General features: G+C 37.4%; 2 protein-coding genes across 3 annotated transcripts; one reads left to right on the forward strand and one right to left on the reverse strand.

Annotated features, from left to right (window-relative positions):
• Position 1: 1 nt before the first annotated feature.
• Positions 2-2,736, reverse strand: lsm7 (LSM7 homolog, U6 small nuclear RNA and mRNA degradation associated). Its single transcript, XM_026930477.3, has 4 exons — positions 2,524-2,736; positions 1,341-1,431; positions 1,114-1,185; positions 2-460 (listed from the first exon to the last, which is right to left on the reverse strand). The coding sequence occupies exons 1-4, from the start codon at positions 2,527-2,529 to the stop codon at positions 318-320; spliced, it is 312 nt and encodes a 103-aa protein (XP_026786278.1). The 5' UTR covers positions 2,530-2,736; the 3' UTR covers positions 2-317.
• An 86-nt stretch (positions 2,737-2,822) lies between these two features.
• sass6 (SAS-6 centriolar assembly protein) lies at positions 2,823-16,662 on the forward strand. 2 transcript variants are annotated; one of them, XM_026930462.3, is made up of 17 exons: positions 2,824-3,298; positions 4,106-4,166; positions 4,370-4,449; positions 4,601-4,705; positions 5,051-5,222; positions 6,590-6,667; positions 6,756-6,875; positions 8,417-8,608; positions 9,346-9,540; positions 10,329-10,418; positions 10,968-11,147; positions 11,772-11,853; positions 12,824-12,948; positions 13,121-13,264; positions 14,079-14,173; positions 15,716-15,810; positions 15,901-16,662. In XM_026930462.3, exons 1-17 carry the CDS (start codon positions 3,234-3,236, stop codon positions 15,957-15,959), a joined length of 1,938 nt encoding a protein of 645 aa, XP_026786263.3. In that variant the 5' UTR covers positions 2,824-3,233; the 3' UTR covers positions 15,960-16,662. The 2 variants fall into 2 exon arrangements, with proteins under 2 accessions (XP_026786264.3, XP_026786263.3); XM_026930463.3 differs by lacking the exon at positions 13,121-13,264 and having other exon boundaries at positions 2,823-3,298.
• Positions 16,663-17,141: the final 479 nt, after the last annotated feature.

Genomic DNA, 17,141 nt, shown 5'->3' on the forward strand with positions numbered 1-17,141 from the left:
ATCTTATGAATGTCCAATTTAATTATCATATTAAAATAATGAGTAAAAATAAAGTTAGCACTATGTGCAGTCATACATAATGAGATCACGTGACTCAATACAGTTTAATTCAAACCCATACTTAGAAAACAAACTAAAAGATCTCCTGAGTGAAGTTACAACCAGGAAAAAAATACACTGTTACACCTGATGACTTCCGACATCCACACATTTGGACGCAACACAAACATTTGCTCAACTGAAACTTCTTGTAGAAAACAGACACAATCCCTGTGTGTGTGTGTGCGCGTGTTAGAGAGAGAGACAGAGAGAGTGTGTTAGCCGTCCTGCTGCTGTATGAAGGGGTTGGGAATGGCCTCCATGCCGTCTTGAGGACAGATGAGGACAACAGCTGTCCCTCGACACACGACGAGGCCGAGCTGCCTGGTGTCCTCTGTCAGTTTATACTGATCATCAGGGTCTGCACAGGTGGGAGAAAACACACACACACACACACACACACACACACACACACACACACACACACACTGAACCCAAATGATGCAAACAGACTTGTTTTATTGTTTATTCTAATATTATTAACACCCCTTGAAGAGGTAAAAATCTTTCTAAATTATTCTATGAATGCAGCTCAAAGTCTGTTTCCATAATGAGCGATATTGTCTACATTAACAATATCTGATTATATATTCCCATCCACCTGCCCTACACCTGCTATTATAAGTTTAAGGAGAAGTCATTTGTAGCTGATGAGTTTTCTACACGGCCCATAAACTCTAAACACCTTATCAAAAACAAACAAACGAAAACAAAAAAAAAATCAGAAAACATAACAAAACTAAAAGCACATCATTTTCATGAAGCTAACTAAATAACAGACTGAAAAGGGGCAGTTGTGTCCCTTGTGTCAGAAATGAGCAGGTGATGTTCAGTAAAGACCACTCTTTCCATTTAAAGTAAATGTTGATGTGTTTCTGAATTTCCATTCGTGTTTATGGTTTGTTAATATATTGGGCACCTTCATGCCACTGTAGTGTTCAGTAAATACAAAAACTTTGTCTTTTTTGGCTTTGTTTAATGTGAGGAAATGTCTGGATGCTTTTAAGTACTTACCACGCATGTACTCAATTGTACCGTCTAACACCAGGTTCAGCAGAGGATCAAACCCTTTCAGGACGCCGCTTGCTGTGCAGCGGGAGAGGATTTGAATTAAAAAGTTTGTTATAAAGCAGCATACTTATACTTCATACGCACTCTTGTGCATATGTGAAATAAATGAAATGCTGATGAAAAAGAAAGAAAGAAAAAAGTCAATGTAAAAGCTAACATCAGTCACGTACCTTCACGTCCACCTTGGAATTTTACTCTGATGGTTTTGTCAATGTACTTTGACAAGTCAAATATACTCTCCTTCTTCTTCTTCTCTTTATCCTGTAACAGCACCAGAGCAGACGTTTCATCAGATGTTCAAATCAACAAAATGTTATTGTAATCTTACGGTCGTGTCGATACAATAGTGGTACCTGACTGCAACTTATTTTCTCATACTCATAACGCATGCGCCGATACTGGCATACGATACTACATCATCCAATGTGACATAATCCTAGTGTAGCTGTCACACTAGTGAACACGAAATAACAGTGACCTGCATGTATTTCTTGATTAATGACTGCAATCAAAGCAGACAGCAAATTGTGCTCTGTGAAAATATCAACAGCACCTCTCTCAACTTAAATGGCTTCATGTCGCACACCGCTGCATCAGCAACATGAAGCCTGACACAACTGTCACTGATAGGCTGCAAGATTCAACAGCCTGAGTTAGAAAGAAATCAGCCTGAGCCCCGCTTCTCGCTCCTGCACACCATTGTGTGTTTTTAGAACGATGATGTTTATGGTGATTATGGTGATGTTAAAGCCCAAGACTCCAAAACAATCCACTTCAAGACATTTAACAGCAAATAATCTGCTGTGGAGCCAAAATATAAACTGTATACTAAATTCTTCCTACCTTTAAAAGCCCTGCTGACACTTTTATACCAGCCGCGCATGCCCAGAGCCCTGACAATTTTTTTCCCCCCCAAATTGTAAGAAACGACATAAATAAAATCAAATCCCTGATACATGCATCGTTTAAAATCGTGACTGACAGACTGGCCAGAGAGTCTTATTAATTGCTTTTTTTTAAAATTTTTTTTTTTAAAATACAGCATTTTCATGCAACATTCTCAAAACTTACAAACATTTAAAGACCAAACAAATTCATATTTTAGGAAAATGCAGAGTACAAAAATATGATTAAAAATATAATAAATAACATTACGTTACACACAATACATTGTTAGCTAGCTTGCTCACATATATTCGCTTAACGTCGTTAAAGTTACGAAACAGTTAGCATAACGTAAGACTTAAAACTTGGGACTATATATGTATATATTTTATCGTATATTTTTGTATATAAATACAGAGAGTCCACACATTTACGCAAACAGAAATAGAAAGCGAACATGCTACTCACCGCCATGTTCAAACTTCTTCCTGCGCCGCCTCTTTGTGCTTCACCTTTGACCCCTGACGTTCCACCAATCACAATCTGGTCTGTTTAACCCCCTTCTTCCGAGGTTTGAATTAATAATAATAATAATAATAATAATAATAATGATAAATGAACTATGAAATTACTGGCGCCTGTATGTGTAGACAAACGAAGTGTGTGTTTTTTTCACTCTCGAGCTACAGCACTGGCTGTACGTGTGTGTGTGTGTGTGTGTGTGTGTGTGTGTGTATGTACATGCATCACTACTGCATCACTGTTTGTGGGTAGTAGCAGGTAGCAGGTTTAGCTTGTTAGCCACTAGTCAGGATAGCCTGGTTAATAAAGCTAATTTTAATAGTACCAAAAACGATTTTTTCCCACGTCACAACATCCACCCAACACTTTTTCCCACAAATAACACCAGTATTTCTCCTCAGTAGTCTGAATACGTGGCTCAAATCGCACACTCAGAGCGAAGTGCTCACGGCACGACACTAGAAGGCGGATTGGAACATCTCCATCTCCATGTTCATGTTGACGCTTCGTCACTTCCGGCTTTAGCGGCCATTAGCGGGAGGCGAAGCGCCAAACTCGAAATCTGCCGTTGACACACAAAATCTGTTGCCTAAAGTTGAACCAGAAATACGCTGGTGCATTATTTATTGTTTTTTATTTTTTGATGTAAAACAGAAATGACGGAATTGCTTTTTAACAAGACGTTGCAAGTGTACGTGAAGTGTAAAGACTGCGATGACAGGTAAACAAATCTGTTTTTCTTGCTGCCATGTTGATGCTAATGATGCTAATGCTAACAGTCGCTAACAACGAGCTAAACAGTTAGCGCAGCTGTTCGGAGTTAGCTGGTTTAAATTAGTCAAGATAACCGGGTTATTCCAGATTAAAATAAAGAGTATTAATGTTTGTTCTTTTAAGTCTATTTTTTTCTATTTTTTTGTATAATAAGTGTTTTAAAAAATGGCATTTGCAAATGAAGTATTTAACTATTTGCATATTAATACTTAATGTTTAATATTTAGTTAAAATGTAATTCTTATGTAATATTTAATGTAATATTTAATTTTACACCACATTTTTCAATTTATTGAAAAATAAATTCAATGTTTATTTTATATTTTCGTATTACAAAAACAAGCTCAATTTTTTAAAAATTTTATTATAATAACACATTTGAGACCATATTATAGTGAGTATATTTGAGACCCATTATAATTGGATAAATTCGTTATTTTACATCTCAGAAATTGTTAAATGTGGTAAATATGACGTCATTAAAGCAACAAAATTCCGGAAACACAAATCATTACGTCATCTATGAAAAGCCATGGACTTGTATGATGTTATGGTTTAGGAAATAGGATTTCCAGTGCTATATTATTCAGTATAGAGAGATTTCAAAACTGTTGAATATTTAAAAAAAAAAAAAAAAAAAAGAGGATAGGATTTATCGCTTGCATTGTGCAGCTGTCTGGAATTTCTGTTCTCTTCTTTTTCTTTATGAAACTCAGGTATTTGTGTTGTTAATCGCTTTAATTGTTTCTTGTAGGCGAGCAGTTATCAGAGTCAGTATTGAACTGCAGCTCATTTCAAACCCCATCCACAGACGGGTAAGTGTTTCTAAATCAAATTACGTACTGTTCTGACCATATCTATGTAAGGAATGAAACACTCACTGGCATGCTGTTATAGAAAATTAATCAGTGACACAGTGGAGTTACTGTTACTACACTGAAGTTGATTATTTGCTGTAAGACAACATTCTGGAGTGTTTTATTACTCTTACAATCTTGTCTTTTTTTATTTTTTTAAGGATTTGGTTGTGAGGCTGACCGACGACACTGATCTCTACTTCCTGTATAACCTCGTCATATCAGAGGAGGATTTTCAAAGGTACAGTAAATGTTTTTGCACTGTTTTGGCTTAATCTCTGTATGAATCTTTATAAGAATAGTCACTAAAATTGCAGTCGTACAACTTTGTATTGACTCAGTGTGATGAAAATATCTCAAATAAACCTGCTTTTCTTTTATAATTTAAACAGCTTGAAAGTCCAGCAGGGTCTCCTGATAGACTTCACCGCTTTCCCTCAGAAGTTCATAGACCTGTTAGAACAATGCATCTCCGAGCAGAGCAAAGAAAATCCAAGGTGACCGGACGTTTCCCAAAATGATACGTCAGTTCTATATGGCGTTAATGCCACCTGCACATGGGAATGCAGAACGCATACTTGCCAACCTTTACGTATTTTGCATGGGAGCTCCACATTTTGAGCCCGCTGCTATGACCATTACTGTGCAACTTTTCTAGTGCCTACATCATAACAAGCAGCAGGTTTTTTTTTTTTTTTTTTTTTTTTTTTTAAACCTCCAAACTCCTGGTGGTTGCTGTAAAGCCCTGTATATACACACACTCCAGTTTCTACCTTAGACAAAATATTTGTAATAACTGTATTTATTTATTTATTTACGTATCTATGTATGTATCTATGTAGGTTCTTGCTGCAGCTTTCCTCCCCGTCGTCTGCACTAAACCACGGCTTTGCTAATCTGAACGTCGTGGAGACCAACGCCTTCAAGCACCTCACACACCTGTCTCTCAAACTGCTCCCTGGCTCAGATGTGGAAATAAAGAAATATCTGGCTACCTGTTTGGCCACGATAAAGGTACAGGAGATGATGAGGAGATGCTATAATGTCTCATCAACGTTAATGTCTTCTTTCATTGTGTCCTGAACTGTTATCCCACATGTAGGCAAATGTTCATTTATAATTCTTTTAATAAAAATGTTTTGTAGACCAAACCGAACTAAAACTTCACCCTAGATTTACAAACGTTGATCGTCTTTAAGTGAATATCAGGCTTGTTGTGGCAGTGTGAAGCGAGGGTTGTAAGATAAGTTGAAGAGAACAGACGCCACAGTTGTTCTTTTGATGTTACTGTATTAAAGAATATAGAAAGTGAAGCTGCTGGGGAATCAGCATCAGAGTGAGTAACGGCAAAATAGCACTGAACGTTTTTGAAAGTATCTTCCCTATTCCTTTTAAAACAAAATAAAAAATTCAAGCTCTTCCCTTTCTCCCCATCAAAACAAAAACATCATTCCTAAAAGAAATTGCACCCCATACAGTGTCTAGGCATCTATAAAGGGCACAATTATCCATTATGTACAGATTGCAGCCTGATAGCTGACATGTATAGATGAAACGTTATATATGCTGAGGTGAGAAGGTAGCTTGTGTACACAATTTTATGAAGCTAGCATAAGGAGGCAGGGCCGTTCAAGCACTGGCGTGTAGTAGTGGATTCTATAAAAAATTTAAAAACATTAGCATTAAGCAAAGAATCGATAAAGTATGAATCTAGGATAAAGCTAAGTGTCGAATGCAGGTATTCTTCCTTTTATATTCTTCAGATGTGATGGTGTAGTTCCCGTTCTGCCAATCCCTGCATCGGATCTGGTTCTCTTCTGGGAAATCCTAAACACAAAGTAGTGGGAGAGAGACACGCACAGAAAGCTAAAACACGTCGTGTCTATATGTTGATAAAAGTAAATGAGCAGTAAATGACCAAGCAGGTTCACAACACGGCTGATTTACATTTGGCCACACCCACAAAACTCTGTCAGAGGTAACGCTCTGTACAAAATTTGAACCCTTTGACAATTTTTAAGATTCAAAATGTATTTGGAAAGTTTTTAACATATTAAAGAACCAATAAAAATGTTATCCTGAAGAAAAAGGTATTGTGACATAATTTATCGCAATATCGATATTATCTAATGATCATATTGTTCGGTGCTTAATGTTAATGTCAGTGTTTTTTTTTTTTTTTTTTTAAAAAGACAATCACAGTGGCTGACATGTAACACTGCACTATTGTGCCATTTGATGTAATGTGGATATATTGTATTTTTATCTTTTTTTTACAGTCCTAAATTCCATAATCTTGGTGTTTGCCCTTCAGTGTAGAGCTACTCCACTGTAAACTCTGAGGAAATGAAAGGTTAACAAGTAAATGTTGTTGTTCTCAGGAGGAAAAGGAGCAACTCCAGCAAAAACTAAAGAAGACTGAAGAGGATCTGACTAAGCAGCTAAATTATGCACAGCAGGTACAGCTAGCAATATAGTTAGTAGTAATAATAATTTAAAAAAATATTGAGATTCAGCTTTCTAAACGGAGCTTTGTTTTTGTTTTAGACGTTGTCTGAGAAGAGCCGGGAACTGGACAAACTGCGCTCTGAATGGACGTCACAAACGACCTCGTTGTCCAGCAGACATACGCAAGACCTCACAGCAGAGCGTGAAAAAGCTCTGGAGGTAAAAAAATCATAAACCAAAGCTTTAAAGTCACGCTGAGATTGAACCACTGTTGTCTTAGGAAAGGATCAGGGTATTAATTGGTCATTTAAAAACACACAAAGCGATGGTGAAAATGAAAAGAACAATTTTTGTTTCCTTTTGGTTTTTGGTTTATATATATATATATATATATATATATATATATATATATATATATATATATATATATATATATATATATATATATATAAAACAAAAACCAAAAGGAAACAAAAATTGTTCTTTCTTAGAAAGATATTTTTGAGAAAATCTTACACTGGGCCTCTTTTAGTAATCTTGTGTGTAAGTGTTAGCGTAAGCCAAACAGAACAAAAAATTTCCTCCGGATTTTCAAAAGTTTTGGAAACGCTGATTATCTTTTTACTTGCAGATGTATGTTGATGAATGCCAGTCACCCGTAAATTGCCAAACACGTGCACTGCACCACTGATTAGGATGTAGTGATGCTCACAAAGCTCCTTAAAAGTTCAAATGCACAGACAACTATGAGCACCGTCAGAGTAAAGCCTGAAAAACACAAGCAGAAATTATTTCGACTCACTACTATGCCAGTAAAAAGATTTTTATATATATAATATTACAGCAGCATTTCTTTTGTCATAATTGAACAATTATTTTCATTTGTCTTAATTTTTGGGTTTGGTTCTTTCTTTATTGTGTATATTCTTTAATTAATGCCAATAATTAAAAAGGCCTGGTTTTCACTAAATGTTCTTGTTGGTGCTCTTAGTCCCTGACCTAGTGAACTAGCACGAGGATGTGTTTGTGATATAGAAGTGCTTTAGAGTCTATAAGTCGCTCTGGATAAGGGTGTCTGCTAAACGCTGTAAACCTAATTAAAAATAATCAGTATAAACTCAACAGTATATTCCAGATATAACAGTGCAAATTATATGATTTGATCAGTAGAGGTTTATATTAGTTAGTCTTCCTATATGTAGATTTACACACATTCAGGAGCAGGAGTTGGATACAAACAGAAATTCTTCTGTTTTTACAGGATTTATATGAATACCAAATTTCTTGTGTAAATGCTTGTACAGATGATTTATACATAAATCCGTTCATTTCCAGGTTGATAAATGCGGCCCCCTGTCAGTATTTATCTCCTTGTGATTAGTAAGGCTTAATTATACTTGATTTTAATGATGTGTACACAAGATGGCTGCTGCGTATATCCTGTGCTTGATTGAAGCATCACTTGCGCACATTATTAGAAATGAACGTGACCCAACCGTGTGGTGCAAAACCCACGTAAAAAGCAATGGGGTCAGTATGACTGATTTCATGCAGTCATGTCCCTGCACTGAGAAACGGAGGTGCTGTAGTGTGACTCAGACACAAAAGTGATGAGAACCACTGGAGTAAGAACTGGATCTGGTGTAAATATATATGGCAATAGATGGAAATGAATTTTAATGTATTTTTGGAAAGAGTCATCAGTGAGGTAACGTAACGGGAGAAACCCCTTTGACTTCAGTGTATTTGTACATGTACAGATCCAGACGAGGCTGCAGCAGCAGAATGAACAGCTGAGGCGCGAGCTGGAGGCGACTCATCAGCGCAGCACGCAACAGCTTCAAACCCGGCTCTCCGAACTGGAGACCTCCAACAGGGAGCTCACGGAGAAAAAGTACAAAAGCGACTCCACCATCCGAGACCTGAAGGCCAAACTGCTCGGCCTTGAGGAGGTGAGATTGAGTGATTGATTCATTCATACCACAGTGCTGTTGAAGGTGTTGATTAATTTTCTAGAACAGCAGCTCTGACAGTAGTGCATCTGCAAATCATTGCTTAAATTAATGCTCTCATTCTAATATGTTATTGTTTCTATAGTAACACCTCATTCACAGGGACTTGTACAGCAGACGCTCCACATAAACTTATTAAAAGCTGTGTGTAATAGTTGATATGGTGAAGTTTTCTGTAGAGAGAAATGTGTTTATTTAATTTATGGGAGCAGTCTCCAGTGTCAGCGCTTTAACAGTCAGAGGTAAAGCAGTAACTTTACCTTAAGTTTACGCTTTGCAGTTTCTCAGTAACAAGACAGGTTTTGTGTTTTGTTGTTTTAACTTGTTTATAGCTGCTATAACATAAGTGAGAACAGGAACTAACTGTTTTGTGGATGTTCCACAACAGTAATGTAACTATAAATGGATAAAATGTATGATGTGTCATTCTTTAATTAAATTTTAAAAAAATGGTAATAGTTGGTAAATTACTTTGGTAAAAGAGGAATAAAACACTTCAGAATGTACTGTTATAGGAAACGCAACTCAACTCCACTTCATCACACCACCCCGCTATTGATTATTTTTCTGTAACAGCATGACACGGAGTGTTTTATTCCTTGCTTTAATCCCTGTGGTGTGCTGTAGCTGCTCTGCTCTGCATTGTTTAATTGTTTTTTGTATTGTTTTCTGTGCAGGAGTCTCAGAGGGCGAAGCAGCAGGTGGCGTCTCTCCGGAGGGAAAACAGCACCCTCGATACAGAATGTCATGAAAAAGAGCGACTAGTTAATCAGCTGCAGACTCGAGTAGCCGTGCTTGAGCAGGAGATTAAAGACAAAGATCAGCTCGTTCTCCGAACCAAAGAGGTGCTCGAGGCCACGCAGCAGCAAAAGGTAATTTTTCCCCCTGTAATTCTTTTAATAAATGTTATGTTAAAAACTAACATTTAACTTTATTTAATGTTATTAAATTAATTTTCTGATAGATATTTTAATAGATAGATATAGAGCCCTCAATAATTGTTGGCACAGTTTATAAAAAATGACCAAAAATGATTGTACCTAATGGAATATCATATTTTATTTCACGGTTGCTTGTACTTCCTTCATGTAATCTTGGGAATTTATTTCATACAAGGTGCTATATAAATATCAGCGTTTATTAAGTACAGAATAAAACACAGTGTCATGCTGTTCTAGTAAAATTATCAACAATGGGGTTAGGCAGAGTTATTGTTACCACCCTGAAGCTGCGGAGTGTCTACAAGACAAGGTCTCACTCACGTTATAGCAGCTATAAACAGTCTTTCCTTCACCAGCCTTTCTTTTTTTTTTTTTTTTTTTTTTAAAAGTTAATGAAGAAAAAAAACGCATGTTACTGAGAAACCACAAAGCATAAACTCCTCTGTCCTGAAATGTCTGAAAATGTCTGACTGTTACAACGCACTAGCGCTGGAGACTCCTTCCATAAATGAACACATTTCACCATACAAAAATCTTCACTATACGGACAAATTTTTTTAGTCTGCTGTACATAACGTATTAGAACAAGCTCATTAATAGAAACCTGAACTACTGCCAGAGCTGCTGTTATAGAAAACTAATCAACACCTTATGCCCAATCAGAATCCAGAATTCTTGTGGTATAATATATTTATTACTCTCCTTTTTGTCCTCATTAGACCTCTGTTGAGGAAACTGCTGAGAGTAAACAGCTACAGATTGGAAAGTTGGAGTCAACAGTGAAATCCTTATCTGAGGAGCTCATAAAGGTTTGTCAGAGATGTATAAAATGATACCAGGCTTATTGTCAGCAGGATTTAACTGAACAGCAAGTAAAAGTGTCTCAATTTGCTAATGGTAGTTACATATAACTTTATTAGCATGGTTAGCTGGGGGCACATATCCACTGACAAATTGTCTAAGTAGATTAATTGAACAAATATTTATTCATAAAAATACTAACAAATATGTTTTACGGGGTTGAGTAAAGATATGTATGTTTTATGTGAATTGGCTGTGTATCGTGTTCAGACTGAATGATGAATACACACTCCAGTATCATTTAGATGAGCAGTTAGTAGCTGATTTTGAAAGAAAACTCAGTGTCCTCTCCAGGTTTCTGAATTAGGTCGTTTGGAATGATCAGTATGATAACTAAATCTAGTTTACGTCATTTTATCTTGGAATTCTTAAGCACTGTCTGAAGAACAGGCCCCAGTCACAGATTGCTCCGAGCTGATTGTTCAGCTTGATATGAATATTAATGGAAATGCTTGAATGTTTGAAGCACTGACCTGAGCTGTGGGTGTGTCCTTCAGGCAAACGGCATCATTAAAAAGCTACAGGGTGATCTGAAGGCTCTGGTGGGGAAGATTAAAGTGAAGAACACGGTGACTGTGTCTCAGGAGAAAGTGCTGCAGGAGACGACGGAACGACTGCAGAGGGAGCAGAGGGAGTTGCAGGACACGCAGCACAGACTGAGGCTCAAAGAGGACGAGGTGAACAATTTTCTATCAACAATCTGAATTTTGTGCAGGAGGCATGCATTTTAACATCAGAGTACACTGCTAAGAATTATCACTCAAAAATCTGACAAAATATGACATGAAAATAAACAGCAGATGGGCCAAAGATTGTGCAGGTGTTTTGAACTCGCCAGTATTAACTGACCCCATGGAAGCCCCTCCCCGTTCCCCCCCACACACATTAGTAAATTTTAGCCAGTGCTTTCGTCTTTACTTGATTTTCCGCTTTCTGTCTCAGTGAATGGAGAATGTTTCAACTTCACTGCATGAAATAAAAATCTATCAATGTATATTTAATTTTATAAACTAAATAGCATTTATTTTTGCTCAGGATTTAAGCATCTGCAATACAAATGTGCAGTAATTCAGTCATTCACAAACTAGAAACTTTGAGCTCTCATGCTCTGCTACAGTGATGTCAGGATTTAATAAATATAGATTATTCCTTCTGAGTGAGAATCATTCTATAAATAGAATTTGTTTACATTAATGATGCAGTTACTTTATACCCTAGAGAAGATTCTGCAACACTAGGATATATACCTATTGCAGTGCATTGTGGGATTTCATTAGCACATTTGATTTCGAACTTTATAGGTCTCAAAGTTAAAGGAGCAGTTGGAAGCCACAGTTAAAAAACTGGACGAGAGCAGAGAGGTGCTGAAAACTAATGAAAACGGTATGTATGGTGTTTGTTTTGCTCTTTGCTTGATTAGTGATAGTGGAACTTAACAATAATTTTTGATAATCAATTAATCTAATGGGGTTTTTTTTCAGTAAATTGTTTAGTTATTTAAAATATTTTTTCCAGCATTTCAGTCAGCTAGCAATACTACAGAACTCTTAACTCGGCTTAATTAAAAACAGGTCACTACAACATTACTGACCTTCATCAGGTAATTTGTAATGGCATGAAAATATTATCAAACATTTATATCGACACCCAAACTAACACAAGGTCACGGTATTCGGCACATTTTAAAATTTTTCTGCACACTTTTTACAACTATACATCAGTGTGACCAATGTACCAATCACCTGAACTACTGTGAGAGGATCAGCTAATTTGTTCAATTCCCACAAGTCAAATTCAAAATAAAAGGCAATATGTTGCTAAATGAAACACTCGGATGCTAAATTCAATTTGTTTCAGTGTTTGCACAATGCAAATAGTTTTTGGTATGTAATCGACTTTTCAGAGCCTAATCAACTCTTTTCGGGATCGACTCCAAGCACCTTTGGGAATTAAAAGCAGGATTGATGTCTTGAACATATATTTAAAATATTTCTTGTGTACATCAAGAAAATTAAATGATGTAGTGTTTATTAATGCTAAGAGTCAACCTTAAGTCTTTGGTGTCGATTCCACACAGAAAATGATTTGCCTTTTGCAAACACTGTAAGCAGAATGAATTTATGAATGAAATTTTTGAATAAAAATGAATTTTCAGTTAGTGGTTATTGTCCTTTATTTTGAATTTGACTCACTGGAATTAAACGAATCAGGGCTTGAATTGCAGGTAAGACTAACTGAATCAAACAGGTTCACTAATCGTGGTGTGAAGTGCCGTAGTGTGTACCATGACTTGCTTCATAACATTTGATCTGTTGAACTATTTTTTATTTTTTTTTTGTCTGTTGACCTGCAGTGATAACGTGGCTGAATAAGCAGCTGAATGAAAACCAGCTGTCCAGGAAGCAGGACACTGTTGGTGTGTTTGAGACTCCGCAGCCTGGTGCTGGACTGAGACTTGCTCCTGCTTCTCACAACATGGTAGCGCACACACACTCGCACACACACTCGCACACACACTCGCTGATTTCTGTTCATCTCATTAATCAGTTTATCATGAATGAAGTCACATGTGGCTGTGTTTAGCCAATGGGACTTCATTAGATTTATCTGTGTGTGTGCTACCTGATATATCCTTTTCTTCTTTCTCTAGCTTGATAGTAAGACTTTCCCCTCCCTGGGCCAGCCGTATCCTGTAACCTCCACGTTAAACTCCAAGCACTCGTTCCCTCTGTCATGTGTGAGCGCTGGACCGCGTTCTGTCCTCACTTTACACAATCCCAACCCAGGACCAAAGGCAGGCTCCTTTTTCTTTTCTATCTTTCCATCTGTTTTCACAATCTTTCTTTTATCCGCCAATGATTGGCACGAACTTACTTTGTAGTTTGCATGCACTTGAGTCATAGGTCACTATGCAATAAATACTGCAAGGAATATAAACACTCCGTGTCATGCTGTTGTTGAAAAATAATCAGTCACAGTGTGGTATGAAGTTTATAAAGATTATTTTCCTATAACATCCTGAAGTGTTTTATCCCTCTTAGACCACAGTAATTTATAAGTGATTACAATTTTCTATCTTAAAGAATGACTTTTTATTAAAGAATGACTTTTTAATCCTTTTATAGTTACATTTAATGCCGTGGAACATCTGTGAGACAAGTTAGATCCTGAAAAAAGAAGAAAAAAAAAGAGGATGGTGAGAGAATGACTGTTTATACCTGCTATAACTATTGTGATGTACATTATAGCAGGTATAAACAGATATTCCCTCACTCCCGCGTTTTAACTTAATGACACAAACATAGCTTGTCATGTTACAGAGAAACCGCAAAGTGTAAACTCCTCCCCATGTCAGCAATTCGCAAAGTCAACGATTTCAGAGGGTTTTTAATCTGTTTACGTGGAGCGTCTGCCTTGCAAGTCCCTGTAAATGAGCGATTACGATAGAAACGATAGCGTATTAGAACAATAATAAACAATAAAAAACAATAATATAAACCTATAATTTGCAGCTGCACTACTGTCAGAGCTGCCGTTCTAGAAAATTAATCAACACCTTCAGAGCTGTGGTATAAACTGATACGTTTGTGTTTGGTACTCACTGACAGGTCCTGTTTAACCCGATGAGTGCCAAAGCCAGCATGTCTCCGGTGGAAGGGAATGGAAACCCAACAGCACCACAGTCTTCCTCCAATAAGGAGAAGTGAGTCGTGTTTTAGTTTCCCACGTGTTCAGTACCAAACAAAACCCCCTGCTTTTTCTTCATCACTTATCAATGTGGAGTTAAACCCAATTACCCAGAACCTGAACTTCGAATTGATGATTCAGCATAATTCTGGATCGGTCTGTACTTCATTGCTGTTGTCAGAATTCCATAAGCTCAGACATGTGCAGAAGAGGTTTATTCAACATAAACCCGACTCCACTTAAGTGACTACCTTGTGTGTACATCTTACTATATTGGATAAAAACACCTTGAATGTCCTCTCCAGATCTCCGTACCATTTGCATTAGCCAATCATTGGCTCGCTGATCACAGTTTCATGTGTCGGTACATCACTTGATATAGTTATCTCAGATAACACAATCTGGCTAAATTAATCCAGTTCTTGGAATCAGCTGTTAGCCTGCATGGAATTTGGTTTATATTATCTTGGCTTTATTAAGTGACGTAAGGTCAGGTCTCTGGAGTTTTTATATAAATGCAACACGTACAGCAAGCGAAATTACACATTTTGAAATTTTGGGGGAAAACCCTCTGTGGCATGATGAATATAAACTGCAGTGCACAGAGGTGACGTGATTGGCTGCCTTTAATCCTTTAATATATCAAATGTGATTTTAGTTTGATCCAGGATACAAGGTTGTTTTCTGTGTGTACAACCATGAACATGTAGTAAGATATAGTAGCAACTAGAGATGGCACTGATCCGATACCAGCAAAAAATGGTGGTATGGGTATCAGACAAGAAAGAATGAATTCGATCTGTTCCTGTTTCCAAATAGAAACAAGTTGAACTTATGAAGCTGAAGGATCCTGATCTCAACACCACATGACCTTGATCCTGTTTGGGTCAATTCCAAAATGTAATCAATTCATCTGCTGGTTACAGTGATATTTCCATATAAATCCTACAAACATTCAATACAAACACGCTTGTCCTTAAGGTATCACACTAATGAGAATCACAGATGGACAGATAACCCAAAAACATAATGTCTCCACCACTTAGTGATTTTTTTCCAGGCATTCGAGAAATCATTTTAAAACTTAGTAGATTTAAAAAAATGTATATATTAGATGGGTATAGATATTGGCTGACATCAGTAGCGGTATCAGAAGAGGAAAACATGATATCGTTCTATCCCTAGTAGCAAAAAAAAAAAAAAAAAAAAAACTGAATTAGGACCAGAATTTTAGAAAGGGTGACCTCAGACCTGATGCTCAGCTGGTGGTGTGTAACATTGCGTTCTTCTTATTCACAATCCACAATTTTCACAGCATTCAACAAATCTAGTGTTTAGCTTTGTGAGAGGTTCAGAAATCGATTGGAATACTTTCTTCTCACACCAGCTTGTTGCTTGCTTGTTTGTCACAACACCAGATAGTCCTCTTAATATTCCGTACTGTTTGAAAGCAGTAACATTCTGACCAAAACAGCATTATTGTTTGATGAAATATGGCCAGACTTTACAGTGTAAGCAGACTGCACATGCTTTAATGTTATTTTTCACTGTCTGATAGCGGGGAGCCGCTGGGGTTGGACTCAAAATACTTTGAGAGACGAGATGAGAGCATCCCTCTGCGTGGCCTGGTACCCAGCATGCACCTGAACAAAGGTGAAGAAAATATCAGACAAAAACTTAACACTGCTTTTTAAGTGAATAAGCAAACTATAAATGCATAACCTGCTTTGTATCTGTTTGCAGAAATCACTAAACCCTCCTCCACAAAACCCACAGCTCCATCAGCATATTTCCCCGGATGATATCCTTCTTCATGTTTTTTCCACTACCAGTGTGTAAGGAGCACCAACCCTCAGGAGCTTCTGCACATCTCTGTCATGTGTTAAGTGCATTATGCTTCTCAAATTATTTATTAAACACTGTTTTTTAACCATTGATGGATTGGTTTGCAGCTGAGTGGTTGTGCACACAGGAATTTTTTCGTTTTGTTTGAATGAAAAACGTTTACAGGTGCTGAAATATGTATGGTGCTAAAAATATGTGTGAGTACATAAACATAACTGATGTTGCGAGCGAATGGGCGGATGAAAGACCATCCAGATCGCAATAAGAATTAAACATGTTGGTATAATGCATTTCCAGTAGGCATGTGCCGATAATCATATTTAGTGCTATTGTTGACGCTTCAGGTTTTCACTAATCTACAAAGCCTGTCTAGAAAATGTTTTTTCCCCTTACAGTGCTTTTAAGCAGCAATTTTGATGGAACATCTCGTGTCATAGTGCTATTGAGTGGAGGAGACATAGCAGACAAAACAGCAATATGAAAGATTAATATTGGCACATGTCTAATTTCCACTGATGGGTCATGAGTTTTAAATCAGTGCGAGTGTGTTGTTGTGATTGTATATAAGTTGTATATAAAGTCTACATGAGAATCTTCATCTATGACAGTGATGTACTGTACTTAGAGCCTTGATTTAATAAATAATTTTTCTTAAAACCACTTTATCAGATTTCTCAGACAGTTGTTATTCAGAGGATGCATTTAAAGCATTCAATAATTTAATACAGTATCATTTAGAACTATATTGAGAAAACAGGCCACACCTTCTTTACTGACATCATGCATTTTAAATCAGTGTACAGAGGCCACTCCTCCTTCAACTGCAGTGTTGGCCAGAAGCCACACATGCATCCTTCACTGTGACAGACACACAGGCGTCCTTCATCAGGAGTCTCACCCAGATGCTAAGCCTCTTTCACTGGGACAGACAGACACACAGGCCACACCTCCTTCACTGGGACAGACACACAGGCCACACCTCCTTCACTGGGGGGGCACACAGGCCACACCTACTTCACTGGGACAGACACACAGGCCACACCTCCTTCACTGGGGCACACACACAGGCCACACCTACTTCACTGGGACAGACACACACAGGCCACACCTCCTTCACTGGGGCACACACAGGCCACACC

The sequence above is a fragment of the Pangasianodon hypophthalmus genome, chromosome 11 (assembly GCF_027358585.1).
Source record: "Pangasianodon hypophthalmus isolate fPanHyp1 chromosome 11, fPanHyp1.pri, whole genome shotgun sequence".
Lineage (NCBI taxonomy): Eukaryota > Metazoa > Chordata > Actinopteri > Siluriformes > Pangasiidae > Pangasianodon > Pangasianodon hypophthalmus.

Coding starts and splice junctions, on each gene's coding strand:
- lsm7 (XM_026930477.3), bottom strand. Junction 1,186..1,340: donor ATTCCAAGGTGGACGTGAAG/GTACGTGACTGA, acceptor CCCGCTGCACAG/CAAGCGGCGTCCTGAAAGGG. Junction 461..1,113: donor TACAATTGAGTACATGCGTG/GTAAGTACTTAA, acceptor CCACCTGTGCAG/ACCCTGATGATCAGTATAAA.
- sass6 (XM_026930462.3), top strand. CDS start 3,234: ATGACGGAATTGCTTTTTAACAAGACGTTGCAAGTGTACGTGAAGTGT. Junction 5,223..6,589: donor CCTGTTTGGCCACGATAAAG/GTACAGGAGATG, acceptor TGTTGTTCTCAG/GAGGAAAAGGAGCAACTCCA. Junction 11,854..12,823: donor GCTGAAAACTAATGAAAACG/GTATGTATGGTG, acceptor GTTGACCTGCAG/TGATAACGTGGCTGAATAAG.